Here is a 20073-nt window from a genome sequence, read left to right as displayed (position 1 = left end):
ACTGTGACATTGATCTGCTAATTTCTTCCCTAGACAAGCCTTCATTCCTAGCTCAAGGTCTACTTTCTGAGCCTAGGAAGAAGTGGAGACAACACTTATTTTCAAGAGCGATGACGTCCCCAGCAATCACTCTGCTCAATTGTGGGACCATTTTTCTATCTGAATGAGAGAATCCATGTAAATTGCTCATTTGGCTAAACAGTGATGATCAGGATCAGGGCAAAGCAGAGAAGGGCTCCTGGCAATGGTCCATGATCCCAGGCATTAAGACATACCCTAACTCCAGTGATGCAGAAATAAAGAAGGGTTCTACCCTGGAATTGGAGCCTTTGGATTATGTTAACAACAAATATATATAAATCCTCACCCGGGGACATTTTTTTTGAATTTATCTTCAGATAGAGCAAGTATGATGGGAGAGAGGGAGAAAGAAACATCGATGTGAGAGAGACACATCAAATGGTTGCCACCCACACGACCCCAACCGGGGCCAGGGACCAACTGCAACCGAGGAACGTGCCTTTAGTGGGAACCGAACCCAGGATGCTCTGGTCTGCCAGCCAACGCTCTAACCGCTGAGCCAAACCGGCCAGGGCAACAACAGATATTTATTGTATACCTTCTTTGTGCAAGGCCTGTGCTTTAGCTGAGGATAATGGTGTAGAACTAGATACAATCCCTGCTCCCTGGAATGACCAGAGAAAACATTTAAATAAACTCACCATTAAACTGTCACCACTGAGAATTACAGAGTGCTGTGATGCCTCATAACTGGTGGCACTCCCTTATACTGGGTGGTCAGGGAAGGCTTGCTTTCCAAGGGAAATGAGATTGAGCTGAGACCAAGTAACAGTCAAGACAGAGGGTGGGAATGGGGAGGGAAGGGCATGGTAGATAGAAAACAGCATGCTCAGCAAATGGGGTGGAAGTTGAAACGGGGGGGGGGGGGAGAATGGGAGTTGCTAAGAGGCTGGAAAGGTGAGTGCAGGCCTCCCCTAGGGGCTCATTTTGGAGTTTTATGGGAGTATTTTTGTTACAATGCTTGGTAGTGGTGGACGGTAACCAGGAGTGCCACAAATCCTCTAACACACAGGATGGTTCTGCCTAAGGAAAAAGTTTTCAGACATTCGTCTTCCTGCACATTCACGTAGGTAAAAACTGCTTATAAAATACCTGAATCTATACCTGTTTTTCAGGTGAACACAGTGTGGTTTTGCACAGTTTTTTTTTTAATCCTCACCTGAGGACATTTTTTTGCATTTATCTTCAGATGGAGCGGGAGGAGGGGGGGATAGATAGATAAACATCGATGTGAGAGAGACATGTATTGGCTGCCACCCACACAACACCAACCGGGCCCAACTGTAACCAAGGTACATGTCCTTAGCGGGAACCAAACCCGACACTCTCCAGTCCACGGGCTGACGCTCTAACCGCTGAGCCAAACCAGCCAGGGCGGTTTTGCACAGTTTTAACATTTGCTCATTCTCCAGGAACATGATCAAGAAAGGTTGTACTGTGTTTCATTTAAACGACCAAAAAGGGTTCACCATTTTGGATACTACCTTGTGATTTTTGAAACACCAGTATAGGACACATCATTGTGGCTGTGGCATTCAGGCACTTTCTGAGTGAAAAGGAGAATATCTGACCACTTCCTTAGGTCTCTAAACATTTACATATTGAAATGTTTGTTATTTATTTTTATTTTTTCCGTACGTCCCCCTAGCGGGAAACGAACCTGGGACACTCTGGTCCACAGGCCGATGCTCCAACCGCTGAGCCAAACCGGCCAGGGTATTGAAATGTTTTTAATTACAAATTATTTCCTTTTATTTCTCCTTTATTACAGTTAAGGCATAACATTAGTTTCTAAAATGTAGGTTGTCTGTTTATATTACCTAAGCTCTTCTAAGTGTTACCTGTGATTTTCATGACAAGAGGATAAAGTGGTCACTAGGAAATATGTTACCAAAAGGGTGGCGTGGGCTTTGATACCGTGTAACCAACCGATCCAGTCTTTAGCACCCCAAATCTGGTTGCACCTGCAGCTTTACTAAGACAGATCCCCGGCACCACCTCCGGGTTGAAGCCAGCGCTCGCCTCTGAGTGGTACTTTTCCCAGCCCAACCCGAAGTGCAGCTGCAACCGGAAGGAGACCCCAGGGAGTCCCGCACAGGGGGCGGGGCCAGAGCATCACCGAGAGTGAGCGAAGCTCCTGCCCCAGTCTCCGCCGCAGTCTAGTGACGCACTTCCGGCGCCCGCAGAGCCGCTAGCTGTGGAGGTGAGTGTGGGGCTTCGGGCGGTGGGTGGTATTCTGGGTGCCTTAGGGATGCCCTTGCACCCGGGTTGGAGCTGGGTTGCCCGCCACTGGAGGAGGGAGAAGGGTGGCGGCCCCTCCTGGTCTCCTGCTTGGAATTGGTGGCTGAATGCGTTCTGTCCCGTGAGAAGCGACGCCTGTGTTACTGTCATAGCCACGACGACCCGAATACTTAGTTGGGGAAAGATGCTGCTGATTTTTAGGAAGATGTGTCGGAGCAGCCAAAGGGTAGAATATTTGCAGGGGTGAGATGATAATCACGAGTCTTTTGACATGTTGAGGTCGTGCAGGGGCTTTTACCAAGTATGGATTGTGTGCTCTCTGGCTCCTGACATGGGGTCGTGAATCAAGGCCCAGTGGAAGAGCAGGAAAGGCAGGGCCCCTCCCGTCCACCCGAGAGCAGAAGGAACCGGCCTTTGGAAGGCGTTGTCTACTGGAGCGGTGTCAGCTTCAAAGGTAACTGAGCCCTGGTCTCGAGCTGTGGGATGATAGTGACCTGGGAATGATTGCTGCAACGTAATACTGATTTGCTCAGTCCTAGAATACACATACGATAGTTCCAGAATTGCTAACTCATACCGTCATGAAAAGCAAGTTTACTATTGTCGACCAATAAAGATTGGAGGCTACAAAACAAGTTTATTTGGGGTCTTAAAGGATTCAAATCCAAGAGATGCGGATTTAGGTAACAACCCAAACTGAGCTCTGGAGAGAAGGAAGAAAGCCGCCGCCGCCGCCGCCGCGCGCGCGCGCACACGTTACTCTTCCATGCAATTGGGTTGGTGAGTTCCAGTATGGAAACGAGGGAGGTGAAAGTAAGGAAAGTCCATGTATGTACACACACACACACACACACACACACACACACACACACACACACACACACACACGTGTGTTACTCTTCCATGCAATTGGATTGGTGAGTTCCAGTATGGAAACGAGGGAGGTGAAAGTAAAGGAAGTCCATGTATGTCCATGTAGTGCTTGCTCCAAGATGTTTATGATTCCAGCCTGTTTATGGCTGTTTTGGGCGAGTTTAGCAACAGGTTTTGTGTTTTGTTTTGTTTGTTTTAGTTTAGCTACATAAGAGCAGCTCTGAAAACAGGCAGATGTGCATGGGCCCCACTTCCTTAATAGTCTCCTGACTCTGTTTTAAGTGACTCAGCAATGTTTATTACATGTTATTTTTTTCCATGATCACTAACTAGAGAGCAGCATTTCAGTACAGTTCTTTATAGCTTTATAGTATTTAGTTAAATACTATTTTCCAAAGTTACTTAGTTCCTTCCTTTCCCACCACTTTCATGTGGTTATGGTACTCAATTGTAGGATAATTAGGCTCATTTGTGTTCCTTGTTGGGTCATCACCCCCATCCCATCCTGGTAGTTTGATTTTATTTATATGTATGTATATCTATGTAATTGGATATATGAAACATTACTATGGTTATGAAAGTCAGAACAAAAGGCACACTCAAAGACGTGACATTGCCCCCTCATCCCTTCTACCCAGTTTCCTTCCATGCTATTCCCATTCCAGGAATCCTTTCCCCCACTTCCCACCCTACACCTGGTGCAACCATTCTCCTTAGTCTCTGATTTATCCTTCCATTTCTTTTTGCATGGATGACCAGAGACACATTTCCTATACTCCCCTTTTTCCTTACACAAAAGATAGCACACTACCTTTTGCACTTTGCTTTTGAAAAATGTATTTGACAGTATACTCTGGAAATCACCCATGTTATATAAATAACTATTTTTGAGAAATGTCATTCATGTTTACACAAGGCTGCATATAGTATTGCAGTTAAGAAGCATAGTATTAAAATGAGCACCCATGAACATACCACCGCATTAAGAAGGAGAACATTACCAGTACAGCTGCATCTGTCTGGGCTCCTCCCCAACCCGACTCCCAGCTTCCCACCCCTAGAGGTAACAACTGCCTTGAATTTTGTGTTAATGTAGCCTTACCGGTTTTTAAAGATAATTTTATCACATATACATTTATATGTAAATAATGTGTTTAGTTTGCTTTTGAGCTTCATGAAGATGACAGCATATTGTCTGTCTATAGTCCTACGTTCCTAAATTCCTCCATGTTGTTGTATGTAACTGTGAGTCATTCATTTTTGCTGCTGTGTAGTGTTCCATTGTAAAAACTATATGGCAATTTATTTATATATTCTCAATGGACATGTGAGTTGCTTCCAGTTTTTGGCAATTAAAGTACTGATAATAAATAATCCTGTACGTATCTCCTACAAATGAGTCTCTCTAGGCTATACATTTTTAAATTTAGGCATGCATGTCAAATTTTATCAAACACTTTTGGCATCTATTGAGATGAAGAATATGTTTATCTTTCTTTGATTTATAAATGTGAAAAAATATGCTAATCTGTATCCTAATACTAAGCTTTACTTGCGTTCATGGGATGATGGTATATCGCTTTAATGGACTACTTGAGTCTATTTCTTATTATTTAGGATTTTTGCATTAATATTCATAAATGAGACTTGTCTATGGTTTTTTGTATCAGTATTGTGCTGGTATTAACTCAAGGGTAAATCCCTTGAATTGGGTTGTTAGGTAGTTTTATTTACTTGTAGCAAGTAAAGGAGAAGGGATTTACATCCAAAGCCCTTTCCCTGGAAGAAAGGTTTAACCATTGCTTTAGTACGCTATTTGGTTAATTTAGTACACATTGATTTCTTCTTTGCAGTTGACTAAACTTATCTGGATTTGGTTAATTACATGTTGTTGGTTTTTTTTTGTTTTTGTTTTTTTTTTAGATTTTCTATTGATTTTTTTAGAGAGAGAGAGGAAAGGATAGGGAGAGAGAGAGAGAAAGAGAAACCGTTGTGAGAGTGAAACATCGATCTGCTGCCAAGCCCACAACCTGGGCATGTGCCCTGACCGGGAATCGAACCATCAACCTTTTGGTGCACAGGACCATGCCCAACCAACTGAACCACACCAGCCAGGGCACTGTGCTACATTTTAACATTTAGCAAGAACTGCTCAGACCTTGAGACCTTTGTCTTATCTAACATTGGTGTGATCAAAAGACTGGGAAACTTGCCCTGGACTGTTTGGCTCAGCGGTTGGAGCATCGGCCTGCGGTACAGAGAGAGCCAGGTTCAGTTCCCGCTAAGGGCATGTACCTCAGTTGCAGTTTGTCCCCAGCCCTGGTTGGTCGTGCAGGTGGCAGCCACTCGATGTGTCCCTTCACATCGATGTTTCTCTCTCTCTCTCTTCCTCTCTCTCCCTCCTGCTCTATCTGGACAAAAAATGGAAAAATGTCCTCGGGTGAGGATAAAAAAAAAAAAAAAAAAAAGACTGGGAAACTTATTTTGTTCTTCTCTGCTAGTACTAGAGATTACTCATTTCTTCAAGTACTAGAATTACTCATTTCTTCAAGATTTGAAAAGATTTTCCCATGATACATATGGGCTCAGTGCTTTATGAGAGTTCACTCTTCACTGGCTATCAGTTTAATTAGATAAAAGTAATCATAGATTACAGAGAAAAAATCTATATAATAAGATTGATAGAGTTGATTAATTGTATTCAAGAATTATATGTTCTTCTATCATACAATAAGTTTTTAAGCACCCATAGACAATTTTTTTTAATGGACACTTCAGCTATAACAAAAAAAAACCTCAAAAATCTGTAAAGCAGAAGTTAATATATCACGTTATTTAAACACCATGCAGAAAAGCCAGAAATTATGAACAAAGGATAAGTTAACAACATACTCTCCTAAACAATTGTTTGGTCAGAGACTAAACACTGTTGCTGACTAGCCATCAAATATTAATTAAAACATAACATAAACCTCTGGAATGTGGCTAATAGTGTATTCAGAGGAAAATTTATGGCCTTATACGTTTTAATTGCCAAATAGGAAAGTATGAAAATAAATGAACAAATCATGCAACCTCAAGAAGTTTGAAAAAAGCCTTTGTAGTCTAGTTTGCCCCAAAAGCAGAACAAAGGACAAAGATTTGTGTGCAGGTGATTTATTTGGAAATGTAGTCCCTGGGCAGAGTGAAAGACAAGGGGAGTGACAGAAGAAAGGAGAGCCAGTACAAGGGTGCTTTGTCAGTCTGGCCCTGCTACACCTGACTGCTACTCTATCTTGCAGGATCTTAGAAGAGCCTTGGAATCTAATGTGGGGGACTAAAGGGGAAAGCACTTACCTATTGACCTCTGTGTCCCCTATTGGTCAAGGGTGGCACTATAGGCATTTAACTCTCCTGCATTTCAGGGACCAGCAAGTGTCTACAGGTGTCCGCAGGTGTCTTATACAGGACATCAGAGAAGCCCCGGGGCAGGGGCCAGGTGTCTGGGGTGTAAACCCTTGTGGAGGCTTGGTAGGCTGCACCTGCACAGAGCTAATCTATGCTCCTGGAACAGGACTAAGAGCGAGATGAGGAATGGAGTTGTGTATAAGGTGTCTCTTACAGAGCTAAAGAAACAAACTAAGAAAGCAGAACTTAATGAATTAAAAACAATTTGAAAAAGAGCAGTGTTCTAAATAAATGAAAGCCTGGTTCATTGAAAATAAAACAACATTAAAATAGGTAAACCAGCCCAGCCGGTGTGGCTCAGTGGCTTCAGCGTCGAACCATGGACTAGGAGGTCCCGGTTAGATTCAGGATCAGGGCACATGCCTGGGTTGTGGGCTCGATCCCCAGTAAGGGGCTTGCAGGAGGCAGTGATCTGTGTTTCTCTCACATCAATGTTTCTATCTCTCTCTCATTTCCTCTCTCTCTAAAAAAATCAATAAAAACATTAAAAAAAAATAGATCAACCACTGCTCAGCCTTACTTTATTAGTCTGGGATGTCATAACAATATACCATCGACTGTGGCTTTAACAACAGAAACTTATGTCTTACAGTTACACAGGCTGGAAGTCCAAGGTAAAGGGCCTGGCTGATTTGGTTATTGGTGAGGGCTCTCTTCTTGGGTTTTGGCTGGCTGCCTTCTCACTGTGTGCCTAAATAGCAAAGATGGAGAGCTCTGGAGTCTCTTTAGTTTCTTATAAGTACATCAGCCCTATTAGATTAGGATCCCACCCTTGTGACCTTATTTAGTTTCATTACCTCCTGGCTCGTCTTGTTTCCGAATATAGCCATATAAGAGCTTAGAGCTTTAGTATATGAATTTTGGGGGGACACATTCAGTCCATAGTAATACCAAGGGAAGAGGTCTAAAAGCCCATATATTCAAAAGAAGTGGGAAAAGCTAAGTAGCTCCAGATATGGAGGAAACGAAAAGAATCATAAACCAGTGTTTTCCACAACTGCACTAAAGTTGAAACCCTGGAAGATGTAGGTAAAATTTTAGGAAACTATAAATTTTTGAGATTGATTTTAGGATCATTGAAAAAAACAGTCCATGTGTTTTAGAATATTATGAACAAGTGGCTGTGGGTCATGGTCCCCTAGATGCCATTAGTGATCTCCACTTTCAGGTAGCTGAGCTCTTGGCTTCTTTGCTCTCAGAAGGCTGAAAAGTATGAGGAGGCAGCCTGTACCTCACTTCTGGCCCAGCTTCCTCAAGGTAAGTCTGGGCTGTGTGGAAGGCTGACTTCCCAAGGTCTCTACAGAGAATTAGGACTCTTGAGGACACTAAGCTGTGTGAGGAAACAGGCAGGATGTGAGGGAGCAGTTGTTCCCTGGGCCTGACTCTGAGGCCTGTGTGCAGGGACTGCAGCCCCTCCAGTCTGTCTTCTCTTGCAGTGTAATTGAGGGTGATACTTTTTAGAGAAGGAAAAATAAAGATCTTGGTTATGTTCTCTCGAGCTGAATCACTGATATATGAGTCTTTGTTTTATTATTCTTTAGGCTCTGCATACATTTTTATGTACACTCTTTTCTGTGTATGATATGCATCAAAATTGTAAAATCCTAGGGTTCCTGGCAGTGAGCATCAATGTCATGGCTGGGAGGAGGCCTGGGTGCTGAACATGTGAACAGATCACCCCTTCCTCCTACGTCAGGTCCTGCTCACACTTCTATCTGGACACAGGCTACCTGCATCTTAGATCTTCTGTTCTTGGTAGGGGTGGCTTGCCTCACATTTGTCTTGCTCTGTGTTTTTCCTTAGCTCCAGCCCTTCTCTGAGAGGAAGACCAAGTGATGGCACCCATGCTTCTGACAGCCTGGCCCCAGGTGAGCTGTGGGTTCTTTGAGTCTTCCTCTGAGCAGTTTCAAATGAAAAACTGAGAAGGGAAACTGGTGAGCCTTGTAATGAGAGCTGGAGAGGGCCTCCATGCTTACGCCTTCTGGACTGGAACTGGGAAGAGTGGTGGTGTGCAGGGACGGCAGCAGGAGAGCATGCCTGAGGCAGGGGCACACTGAGGTTCTTTGCTCTTCTGGTGCTGGGGCTCCCCCAGCAGAGGGCTCTGGGGAATGGGAGTATTGCGAGCTGACCATGTGGGATGCGCCATCTGTGGTTGTGAAGGGAGGAGATAGAGGACAGGCATTCCCAGGGACTGGGGTGTAGGTGAAGAGGAACTAGATCAATGTAAAGGACTGCTGTGCTTCTAATTTGGGGGAAGGCGAGGGGAGTAGGGTCAAGGGAGGAAGAAAACTAGAAGCCCTGTGGGACAGGATGTCTCATTATGATCTGAGAGGCTTTTAGGGCTTGGGGTACAGTGGCTCGAATTTTAGGCCTCTGATAAGAGCTCTGGACCATCTCCCCCAGAAAAATGTACATGCAAACCAAATTTTCCATACAATTTCAGGGACTTCATGGACCCCCTGAAGCTCCTCCATGGATCTCCATGGACTGCAGGTTGGGAATAATCATAGTCACAGTAGCTCCAGTAACATCGTTTGAGGCTTCCTATGCTGCAGGCACCACACTAAGCACTTTCCCTGGATCGCTCATCCCTGACAACTGACCTGAGATAGGTGCTGTGTTGGACTCATTACACCACAACAGACACGAAGCAAAGGGGGATAGAGTGACTTGCCTAAGGTCACACAGCCATTGTGTGATTCTAACTGCCCAGGCTTATGGCACCAGCCTGTGAAACCATTGAAGTTAACGTGATCAGATTTGTGACAGTTGTGTAGAGAGTAACTTTCAGGGAGATTCAAAAGTAGGGTGATCACTTCAGAAAATTCCACTGGTCCAGGCAATGTGGGCTTCATTAAGGAAAGTAGTTGTTCAGGAGTGGGGGTCTAATTCATGTAATGCCTAACATAAAAATCTTTACAACCCAGAGTCAGAGTAAGGAGGTGGGGGCATGGGAAACGGAGGAGTCAAGAATGAATCCCCAGGGTTCTAGCTGAGGTTTCCTGTGCAGGTGGTGGGTGACATCAGCTGAAGTTTGAATTCAGGAGGAGGCACCAACTTACCTGGGTAAAAAGTGGTGGGCAGCGGCCACTAAAGGCATTTAATTTTGTGCAGAGAAGTTATTTGGCCTGTCCACAGTCACACAGCAAGAGACTCCCAGACACAACCAGAAGATGGACTAGATTTGTTGCTGGGTGGAGGTTGGTAGAGTCAAGCAAGACAGATCGTGACAGAGAGGAGTTGAGGGCAAATCCCTGCCAGTGTGTCCCAAGGTTTTTAAAGAAGGCCGAGTGCCAGAATCTACAGTTGCTCAGGAGGGAGGAGCTGACCTTTGAGCACACAGAATCAGCCCCGAGTGGCAGAGCCATTGCTGACTGCTTACGGTCATGATGCAAAGAGGAGCAGCCGAAAGGGTGGCTGGGTAGCTGGCCAACAGGAAGCTGAGCTCCCTTCTCATCTAGACCTTGAGTGAGGTTGGAAAGGATGTGAAGTTTGAATGGGAAAGGGTAACAAAGTGTCAGGTTTTCAGCAAGACCCATCTGGAAGCAGAACGGGCTGCTGCCCCCACCCCTTAATCCCTGGTCCCCAGGCCGATCTGGGCAGCACTGAGCTTCCTTTGCTGGAGTTTCTGAAGCAGAGGCTGCACAGCCCCTTGCTGGGAAGTTGGTGACAGGAATCAGGCTGCAGATGGGGCTGGGTGGGATGGAAGCCATGGCTGTTCTTTGGGAGCAGGATGGTGAAGCCAAGACCTCAAGGAGATGATGTGGGAGTGCTGGTGGGTCGGTCCTGAGCTGTGTCCACTAGTGAGGGAGTGGTTATGTTGTCTTTTATACATATAAAAATGGCATGTGGCCTCTCTGCCGTGAAAGAAGTCAGATACTCCCTGGTTTACTTTCCAGGTGTTTATCTCAAATCTTTTGCCTTGTTATTAATTTTGCTCTTCACAAGCTCCCTCCCCGAGCCCTTATATTGCCCTCTGCCCCTCACTTAGGGCCTGAGCCATGGAATTGGCCCTAGGGCAGCAGGAACCTGTTGTTTCAGAAGTCGGTGACCTTTGAGGACGTGGCTGTGTACTTCACCCCATCGGAGTGGGATGCCCTGTCCCCTGCACAGAGGGCCCTTTACAGGGATGTGATGCTGGAGAATTATGGAAATGTGGCCTCCCTGGGTAAGGTCTCTACCCCCTATTGGGATTTCCTGACTTCCTTTTCCCTTATATGTTGCAGGTGGGGTCTCATAAACCTTTACTGAGTGGGAACCCCAGAGGCTGACATTCCTAGTACTGGGAAGGGCGAACTCCAAGCCTTTTTTAGGTCAATATAGGGCTTTGCTGGGACTAGTGTGTACTCTGTCCACCCTATAGAAGTTGTGCTTTGGACACAGTGTGGAAAAAAGTAACTTACTGTTTCACAGCATTATCTTTAAGTTCCCCCTCACCTTACTTGCGTCTTAGGTCTTTCCAAGGATGTCAGTGTACTCTGAATAAATCTCAGGCCAAGGGCAACAAATGGTGTCCCTTTGGGCAGATTCTCCTTGTTTGTTCTGCATGAAGTGTCCTGGGCCCATAGTCTGGGCTCTTGGCAACTTCTCCCTCACCTTCTCAAACCTCCCTCCTGTCCCTCCACACATACCTTAAGCACAAACACCCTGGGACTCTTACTTTCCCTCCCCATTGCTGAGATAATCTGAAAAGAGGCTTAGGAACTTATGCGTGGGAGACTATTCACCCTCCTCTTCTATTTCCTTTCCCCCAAATAGGATTTCCACTTCTCAAACCTGCTGTGATCTCTCAACTGGAGGGAGAAGGTGAGCTGGGGGGCCCATGTCTACTGGCTGCTGGAATAGTCACAGACCCTCCAGGCCTCTGGACTGGTAAGAGAGGCCTATATTGCCCATTATGCTGGAAAGTTTAACTTTTTAGGAAGAGTTAGCATGTAAGCATGAGTTAGCATGTCAACATACAAGCATGCCACGTTTATTGGCCAGCTGTACAGAGTAAAATTTAAATAAATTTTGATGATTTATAGAGATGGGTTCATTTGAGACCTTTTCTGACCATTTTCACAATTTGCTATTTCTTTCTAATTCTAAGAACAGATCATTTTCAAATGCCTCATTCTAACTCTTTTTTAATTTTAATTTTGGAATTCTACCTTGCTTAGAAAAAAAATGGATTCGGTAATTTGGGTGGGGAGGGGATTCTTGCTGTTTTTTTTTTTTTCCTTAATCCTCACCCAAGGATATTTTTCCTATTTATCTTCAGATAAATAGTCTGGGAGAGAGAGGGAAAGAGAGGGAGAGAGAGGGAAAGAGAGGGAGGGAGAGGGAAACATCGACGTGAGAGGGACACATTGACTGGTTGCCTCCTGCATGACCCCGATCAGGGCCAGGGACGAACTGCATCCGAGGTATGTGCCCTAGACCTGAATCAAACCCGAGACTCATTGGTCTGTAGGCTGACTCTCTAACCACTGAGCCAAACCGGCCAGGGCTCTTGCTGTTTTTCTAAGCATTGTGTATTTAATGCAGAGGATACAAAATTAACAGTATTTTTACAGATTGGCATAATAGCCTGGTTAAAAGTATAGGTTTTGGAGCAGACTTTCTGAGGTTCAGTCCCAATGGAGCTACTTCCTGGTTGTGTGACTTTGAGCAGATCAGTTCAATGTTCTCATCCCTGAAAATGGAATAATAATAATAAAAGTAGGTATTAGTGCTAGTCTTACAGGTTGAAGATGGAATGAGATAACATGTATCATGTGCCTTCCTTATAATGTGTACTCAATGATATATTAGTTTTTATTATTTTTGGTGTTTTGGAGGAGACAGCTTTATATAGTAAGCTGTAGGGAATAAGGCAGAAAGGAGGAAGTGCTCTCAATTCATTGCTTCTCAAACCGTGTGTAAATGAGTTACTTGAGAGTCTTACAAAGATGCAGATTATTATTTAGTAAGTCTGGTGTGGGGCCATGATTCTGCATTTCTGTTAAGTTTTCTGTTAAGTTTCCAGATGATGCCAATGCTTTCAGTTCCTGGACCACACTTGAAATAGTGAGGTTCTCCTTGGCTCAAGCAGAGTAGCAGCCAGATGACTTCCCATTTACCATGAGGCTCAGCTTTACTTCCTGCATTGTGGGTCCATAAGATTCTCTTGCATCCCTTCAATAAATCCTCCTCATTCATTCATTCATTCATTCATTCATTCATTCATTCGGTACGTGCCCTTTGTGGGAACTGAACCCGGGACTCTGGTCCGCAGGCCAATGATCCAACCACAGGGCCAAACTGGCCAGGGCGAATAAATCCTCCTTTTTTATTAAAAAAAATTTTTTTTGTCTTGATTGATTTGAGAGAAAGAGGAAGGGAGAGGGAAAGAGATAGAAACATTGACAAGCGAGAACACCGAATGGCCACCTCCTACATGCCCCCACTGAGGATCCCGCCCACAACCTGGGCATGTGCCCTGACCAGGAATCAAACCTCTTGGTGTATAGGTCCACGCTCAACCACTGAGCCACACCGGCCGGGCTCTATCCCTCTCTAAAAAAATCAATAAAAACATACTTAAAAAAAATTTTTTTAAGTACATATTTTAATCAATGTAAAAAATGTTCACCCTCAGTAGACACCAATGAAATACAAATTAAAAGCAGATGTTTCTTCTATGGTATTGAAAGCAATGAAATTACAGTAAGTGATGGTGAGAGTACAGCAAAACAGGAATAAACTTCTGGAGAAGAAGGTGAATTAGTAGTTTTTCTAGAAAGTACTTTAGCAATACATGTCAAGAGCTCTTTAAAAGTTTGTACTGATAACCTGGATAGTCCCTTTTAGGGCTATATCCTAATAAAGTAATCAAGATATAGACAAAGATGCACGTGCACCAAAGTTCATCTTAATTTTATATAATGAAATATTGTAAAAACCTGAAATTTCAGTATAGAGGGAATGGTTAAATTAAGGTACTTCTTAAAAGATAGAACCTTCCAGTGATAAGTATTAGGGATGCAATGTACAACATTATGTATACCTAGCACCACTGTATGATACATAATAAAGTTGTTAAGAGCCCTGGCCGGTTTGGCTCAGTGGTTAGAGTGTCGACCCGTGGACTGGAGAGTCCCGGGTTCGGTTCCTGCTAAGGGCACGTTCCTTGGTTGCAGTTTGTCCCTGGCCCTGGTTGGGGTCCTGTGGGTGGCAACCACTCGATGTGTCTCTCTCATGTCGATGTTTCTCTCTCTCTTCCTCCCTCTCTCCCTCCTGCTCTGATGATAAAAGCATAAATAAATAAATAAATAAATAAATAAAAGTTAAGAGAGTAAATTCTAAGAGTTCTCATCACAAGGAAAACAATTTTTTTCTTAAAATTTTTTTTTATCTAGCCCTGGCCAGTTTGGCTCAGCAATTAGAGCGTCAGCCTGCAGAGAGACCTGGGTTCAGTTCCCACTAAGGGCATGTACCTTGGTTGCAGTTTGTCCCCAGCCCTTGTTGGTCGTGCAGGTGGCAGCCACTTGATGTGTCCCTTTCACGTTGATGTTTCTCTCTCTCTCTCTCTTCCTCTCACGCCCTCCCACTCTATCTGAACGAAAAATGGAAAAATGTCCTCGGGTGAGGATAAAAAAATATATATATCTATATGAAGAGATGGATGTTAACTGAACCTGTTGTGGTAATCATTTCACAATGTATATGTAAATCAAACCATCATGCAGTATGCCTTAAACTTATACAAGGATGTATGTCAATTTTTGTTCAGTAAAACTGGGGAAAAAATTAAGGTACCTGTGCAAAACAGAATACTAATTAGCAATTTTAAAAAGTATTTTTACAGAATATTTAAAGACATTGGAAAATTATCATTATTAACATTAAAACAAATTTTATTTTTGAAAATATTTTGAGAAAAATGGAAGGAAAATGATTGGGGAAGAAATACATCAGATCAGCAGTAGTTATTGTTAGATGGTTGTAGTTCAGGTAATTTGAATTTTATTTTTTGTAAATTCCTGATGCTATAGATGGATATTTTTATAATCAGGAAAAAAATAATAGTATATTGACAATGTCTGCTAGGGAGATTCAGGTCATTTGGGTCTATTGAGAGTGATTATAATGGCATATTGGGGAAGAGGGCATATTACATGTGGTTGAGGAGAGATGAGAGGAAAAAAATAGAGACAGTATTTTGGGCCCAATTTTGAGAAATTTGGAAACAAATGGCAGAGATCAAATGTAACTCTATTGGGACTATAAGGATTATAGAGAGACAAATGAGTTTATAAAAAGAATTTTAGGGAATGATCAATTTTAGGATTGAGTGCAGAAGTACAAGGAAAGGCAAGGAGAGTGCTGCAGTGTTCTGGAGGGGTGGGAAGGGATGTGATTAAAGGGGTCCACAGTGGGCCCAAACAGGGCCCTTCTGAAGTGGAGAAAAAAGTTGAAGGAGGAAATTGGGAGAGCCTAGAGTTTAAGTTCTAAGGAGAGAACCAAAATTCTTTTTTGCTTTCTGGTGCTGACTGCACTTGCTATCCCCAGTATTGCTACATGTTGTTGGATGCTGTGCCTTTTCCTTCTTAAGCAATTTACATTTTTATTAACAAGGGATTCAGTGACATAGGGATAACTGAGAAGAAACTGTAGAGTAGAAAGTATGGTTTGATGGAAAGAATGCTCATTTGGTGGATAAAACCTAGAATTTTGTTCCACTGCTGTCATTTTTAACCTTAATGTTATTGGTTTAGAGATAGGTAGTTTTAAAATCATTACTTTAAGGTTATGATATTGGCACATGCTCAAAACAGTACAGAAAATATATAAAGTGAGGAGAGGAAATCTGCCAAACTTTCCTGTGTCAGTTTCTTGTGTATTCCTCCAGAAGTTGTCCAGGCATATACAAATATATATGTCTATGTCAGCCCTTTTTATTTTTCTTTACACAAGTGGAACCTACTCTACGTACTATTTCTCAACTTGTTTTTCTATTTAACAGTATACCTTAGACATCTTTTCCTGTCAGCATATATGGATCTATTTCCTTTTCTTGCCAGCTACATATTATTCCACCGTATGGATGAACCTTAGACTCTTTGACCTAGTTCAGTGATTTTTTTTTTTATCCTTACCCGAGGACATTTTTGCATTTATTTTCAGATAGAGCGGGAGGGGGGGAGAAGAAGAGAGAAATATCGATGTGAGAGAGACACATTGACTGGTTGCTACCGACACGACCCCGACCAGGGCCGGGGACCAACTGCAACCGAGGTACATGCCCTTAGTGGGAACTGAACCTGGGACTCTCTGATCTGTGGGCCGATGCTCTAACCGCTGAGCCAAACTGGCCAGGACTAGTTTAGTGATTTTAAAGAGCCCTTTGATTATTACAATTCTTTATCCTTTCTAACACAGTTCTTTTTTTTTTTTTTTTTTTTTCCTAATGTGGTTCTTACATGACATTTTGTTTTCTGTTTTTTATGATAGATATTGATATCCAGGCTGAAAATAATGTGACAAAGGAAATGTATGAAGAAAAACATAGTATATCATTTGTACTGCAGGGGGACTTTTCCCAGGAAACAGACTTCTCAGAAGCTTGTATCCTAGAAAAACAACAGCAGGAAGTCCACCTAGTAGGAAGTATGAAGAAAAAAAACAGTGTCGTTGATGGAACAGTGAAAGATGATACAAGCCCCATGGAAGAGTGTTTCTTTAATCAGAGTCCAAACTTGAATCAGTGTAATGCCATCATCTCCACAGGAGAGGAGCCCCCTGAGTGTATGGGATTGGAGAAACCCTTGAGCTCTGACACAAAACGTATTCATCATGAAATAAGTAATTCCAGGGAAAGACCTTTTGAATGTGAAGAATTAATGGGAACCTTTAAGTATAACTCTCAACTTAATCATCATCAAGATAGCTATACTGGTGAAAAGCCCTATCAGTGTAAGGACTGTGGTAAAGCCTTTAGTGTTAATGCAAAATTAATTTGGCATAAAAAACTTCATAGTGGGGAGAAACCCTTCAAATGTGTGGAGTGTGGGAAAAGCTTCAGTTATAGTTCCCATTACATCACACATCAAACAGTCCACAGTGGGGAGAAGCCCTATCAGTGTAAGGTATGTGGGAAAGCCTTCAGTGTTAATGGGAGTCTAAGCAGGCATCAGAGAATCCATACAGGAGAGAAGCCCTATCAGTGCAAGGAGTGTGGAAATGGCTTTAGCTGCAGTTCTGCATATATCACACATCAGAGAGTCCACACTGGGGAGAAACCTTATGAGTGTAATGACTGTGGGAAAGCTTTCAATGTTAATGCAAAATTAATTCAACATCAGAGAATCCACACTGGAGAGAAACCTTATGAATGTAATGAATGTGGGAAAGGCTTCAGGTGCAGCTCCCAGCTTAGGCAACATCAGAACATCCACACTGGAGAGAAGCCCTGTCAGTGTAAAGAGTGTGGAAAAGCATTCAGTAATAATACAAAACTCATTCAGCATCAGAGAATCCACACAGGTGAGAAGCCCTATGAGTGTACTGAATGTGGAAAAGCCTTTAGTGTCAAAGGAAAGTTAATCCAGCACCAGAGAATCCACACTGGTGAGAAGCCCTATGAATGTAATGAATGTGGAAAAGCCTTTAGGTGTAACTCCCAGCTTAGACAGCATCTGCGAATCCACACTGGAGAGAAGCCCTATGAGTGTAATGAGTGTGGAAAGGCCTTCAACGTCAATGCAAAATTAATGCAGCATCAGAGGATTCACACTGGGGAGAAACCCTTTGAATGTAATGAGTGTGGGAAATGCTTTACTTCTAAAAGAAACCTACTTGATCATCACCGAATACATACTGGAGAAAAACCTTATCAGTGTAAGGAATGTGGGAAAGCCTTCAGTATCAATGCCAAACTAACTAGGCATCAGAGAATACACACGGGGGAGAAACCTTTCAAATGTATGGAATGTGAGAAAGCATTTAGCTGTAGTTCTGATTATATTGTACATCAGAGAATCCATACTGGAGAAAAACCCTTTCAATGTAAGGAGTGTGGAAAAGCCTTCCATGTTAATGCCCATTTAGTTAGGCACCAGAGAAGCCACACTGGGGAGAAACCCTTCAGATGTGTGGAGTGTGGCAAAGGCTTCAGCTACAGCTCTGACTGTATTATACATCAGACTGTCCACACTTGGAAGAAACCTTATGTGTGTAATGTGTGTGGGAAAGCCTTCAGGTTTAGCTTTCAACTTAGTCAGCATCAGAGTGTCCACAGGGAAGAAAAATCCTAATGAGAAGGATAGAAAACTGAACTGAATCAAGTATCATCAGATTTACCTTGTGGAAAACCCTGAGAGAGAGAAATGAATATGGCAGTCTTCACGTGGAAACAAATCTTTTTCATTTTATAACATTTTAAATCAGGAATGATGACCAGTTAAAAAGTAACATTCAAGGAGTGTTAGTTTGTTTTATACCAGCAACCAATTAGAATATATAATGGAAGAAAATATCTCATTCCCAACACCAGCAAGAAAAGTAGATTTTCTAGGAATAAACTTAATTATTATGCAGGACCTATATGGAGCTCCACTGAGGGCTACAAAAGGAAACATAAATGGAGAGAAAGAGAAACTTTGTTCTTGGATAGGAAAACGCAAAGATACTGTACCTAAATTAATTTATTTCCCTTTCATTTTTGACAATAAGCATGTATCACTTTTGTAAAGAAAAATAAAAATAAAGATTTCCTTAGAAAAGGAAAAACGTGAGAGATAATTTTTTCATGGTCTAGGGAAAACTTTCTAAGCATCAGATGAAATCTAGAAATCAAACAATTTGGAAAAATATTGATAAATTGACATCAAAATTAAGTATTTGTTTTAGTTTTAAATAGTCCCAAATAAGATGAAAAGATAAGGCACAAAAGTAGAAATACCTTTGTAAAATTTGTTATATAAAAGTAATAATATGCAAAGAGGTCTTACCATTAAGAGAAAGATAAGTAGTCTAATAAAACCCAGCAAATGGCACTAGCAGGAAGCTTTTAAAAAGATATAAAAATGATAAAGTAAGATGTTCAGTTTTGGTAGTACTCCAAGGAAAACAGGTGCACATGACCGTGCACATGACCACACACAGGAAGCCCCCAAATCTCTTGCCCACAGACACAAGATGTACACACTGACACATACAAATGTAGATGCACATAGACACACAGACATAGGCCACCTCCCCACCTCAGATATACCTGCTCCTGCTTGAGTGACCAGTGTTGGCTGAGAGTTCCATCTTGAGTGCTTCAAAGGAACTATTCCTGTCAGAAAGCTAATGACATAGTACAGGACTTGAGCAGTGTGGGGGAGACACCACTGTATAAGTTCCCTCTCTCCCTGGCCCCCATGCCCCTGGGAGCTGAACATGTGTAGAGGCAGACCCTGGAGCCTCAGAACAGAGCTAGGAGCAGGGCTCTTCTGACCCTTTGGCCCCCTGCTCCTCTGGGAAATTCCAGACTGCACACTGAGACCCAGCCATGGGGTCCAAGTCCATTTACTTATAGGGAAACTGAGGCTCAGAGATGGATGGTCACATAGCAAACTAGTGGCTGATGTAGTCACATATCCAGGCCAGAGGAGGTGAGAAAGCCACAGCTTGCTCCAACCCTCCTGGTTCACGAACAGCCTGTAGATGGTTCTGGATGTGGCCGTCGGGAGGTGGGGATAGGAATTCCTATAGTCCTAGTTCCCAGCAGGGTCCAGCAGTTTCTGCTATGGCAGGAACTAGGCAGGGATTCTAGGAGGGTCAAGCGTCACTGAAGACAAATGTCCAGGATCTACCACTAATGTTCTGTGTGACCTCAGGCTCCTGGCCAGCTCAGGGTTTGGGGACTGGTCCCAGGGCCCAAGGCCCTTCCCACTTGGATGGTCCCTGAGGGTTTCCTTCCTCCATAGGTTTGGTATTGCCCAGGGCAAGTCCTTCTGTTCAGACCCCAAGGACACCAGGAGAAGGCAGACATCTGCAAGGCCTCATGAAGTACCATGGCACCATCGCTCAGAACTCCCTGGGTCCAGTGGAGGCCTTGCGAGGACAAAAAGGAGCCACAGTACTGGAGACCCCTGTTCCCTCACAAAAGCATTTCTGAACTGGAGCCATGGGCTTAGAAGAGCCAGGATTAAAGAAAATCTTCAGTCTTGCTCAGAGCGTTCTGTCCCTGCAGCACAGGGCGCCCTCCCACTCCAGCCTATTACACTGAAGGCCCTCCAGAGAATATGTGCTTCCGCTCTGTCCAGATTAGAGGGGGCACAGGTTCAGAGGAAAGCATGCGGCAGGGCACCCAGCAAGTCAGGGAAGAGCCTGGTGAGAGAGGCCCCAGCAGGGCGGGGGGTGGGGGGGGGTGCCTTGGGCTGGTGGTGTCCGGCAGGGCTCAGTGTCACCTTGGGGGTG

General features: G+C 43.4%; 1 protein-coding gene across 7 annotated transcripts; it reads left to right on the top strand.

Annotated features, from left to right (window-relative positions):
- The first annotated feature begins 2247 nt into the window (after positions 1 to 2247).
- Positions 2248 to 18379, top strand: ZNF23 (zinc finger protein 23). Of its 7 annotated transcripts, none has more exons than XM_036275585.1 (6): positions 2264 to 2284; positions 8446 to 8510; positions 9086 to 9135; positions 10684 to 10810; positions 11401 to 11514; positions 16120 to 18379. In XM_036275585.1, exons 3-6 carry the CDS (start codon positions 9115 to 9117, stop codon positions 17919 to 17921), a joined length of 2064 nt encoding a protein of 687 aa, XP_036131478.1. In that variant the 5' UTR covers positions 2264 to 2284; positions 8446 to 8510; positions 9086 to 9114; the 3' UTR covers positions 17922 to 18379. The 7 variants fall into 7 exon arrangements, with proteins under 7 accessions (XP_036131475.1, XP_036131478.1, XP_036131477.1 ...); XM_036275584.1 differs by lacking the exon at positions 2264 to 2284 and adding an exon at positions 2605 to 2776; XM_036275582.1 differs by lacking the exon at positions 9086 to 9135 and having other exon boundaries at positions 2248 to 2284.
- The last annotated feature ends 1694 nt before the right edge of the window (positions 18380 to 20073 follow it).

This window comes from Molossus molossus, unplaced genomic scaffold, assembly GCF_014108415.1.
Source record: "Molossus molossus isolate mMolMol1 unplaced genomic scaffold, mMolMol1.p scaffold_m16_p_21, whole genome shotgun sequence".
NCBI lineage: Eukaryota > Metazoa > Chordata > Mammalia > Chiroptera > Molossidae > Molossus > Molossus molossus.
This window is presented reverse-complemented; position numbering and strand designations above follow the sequence as displayed.

What these genes read in the sequence shown, in the direction of transcription:
- ZNF23 (XM_036275582.1), top strand. Translation starts at nt 8,478, where the DNA reads ATGGCACCCATGCTTCTGACAGCCTGGCCCCAG. An exon ending in TTCTGACAGCCTGGCCCCAG is followed by an intron (nt 8,511 to 10,683) that starts GTGAGCTGTGGG and finishes CTGTTGTTTCAG; the next exon opens with AAGTCGGTGACCTTTGAGGA. An exon ending in CCCTCCAGGCCTCTGGACTG is followed by an intron (nt 11,515 to 16,119) that starts GTAAGAGAGGCC and finishes TTTTTATGATAG; the next exon opens with ATATTGATATCCAGGCTGAA.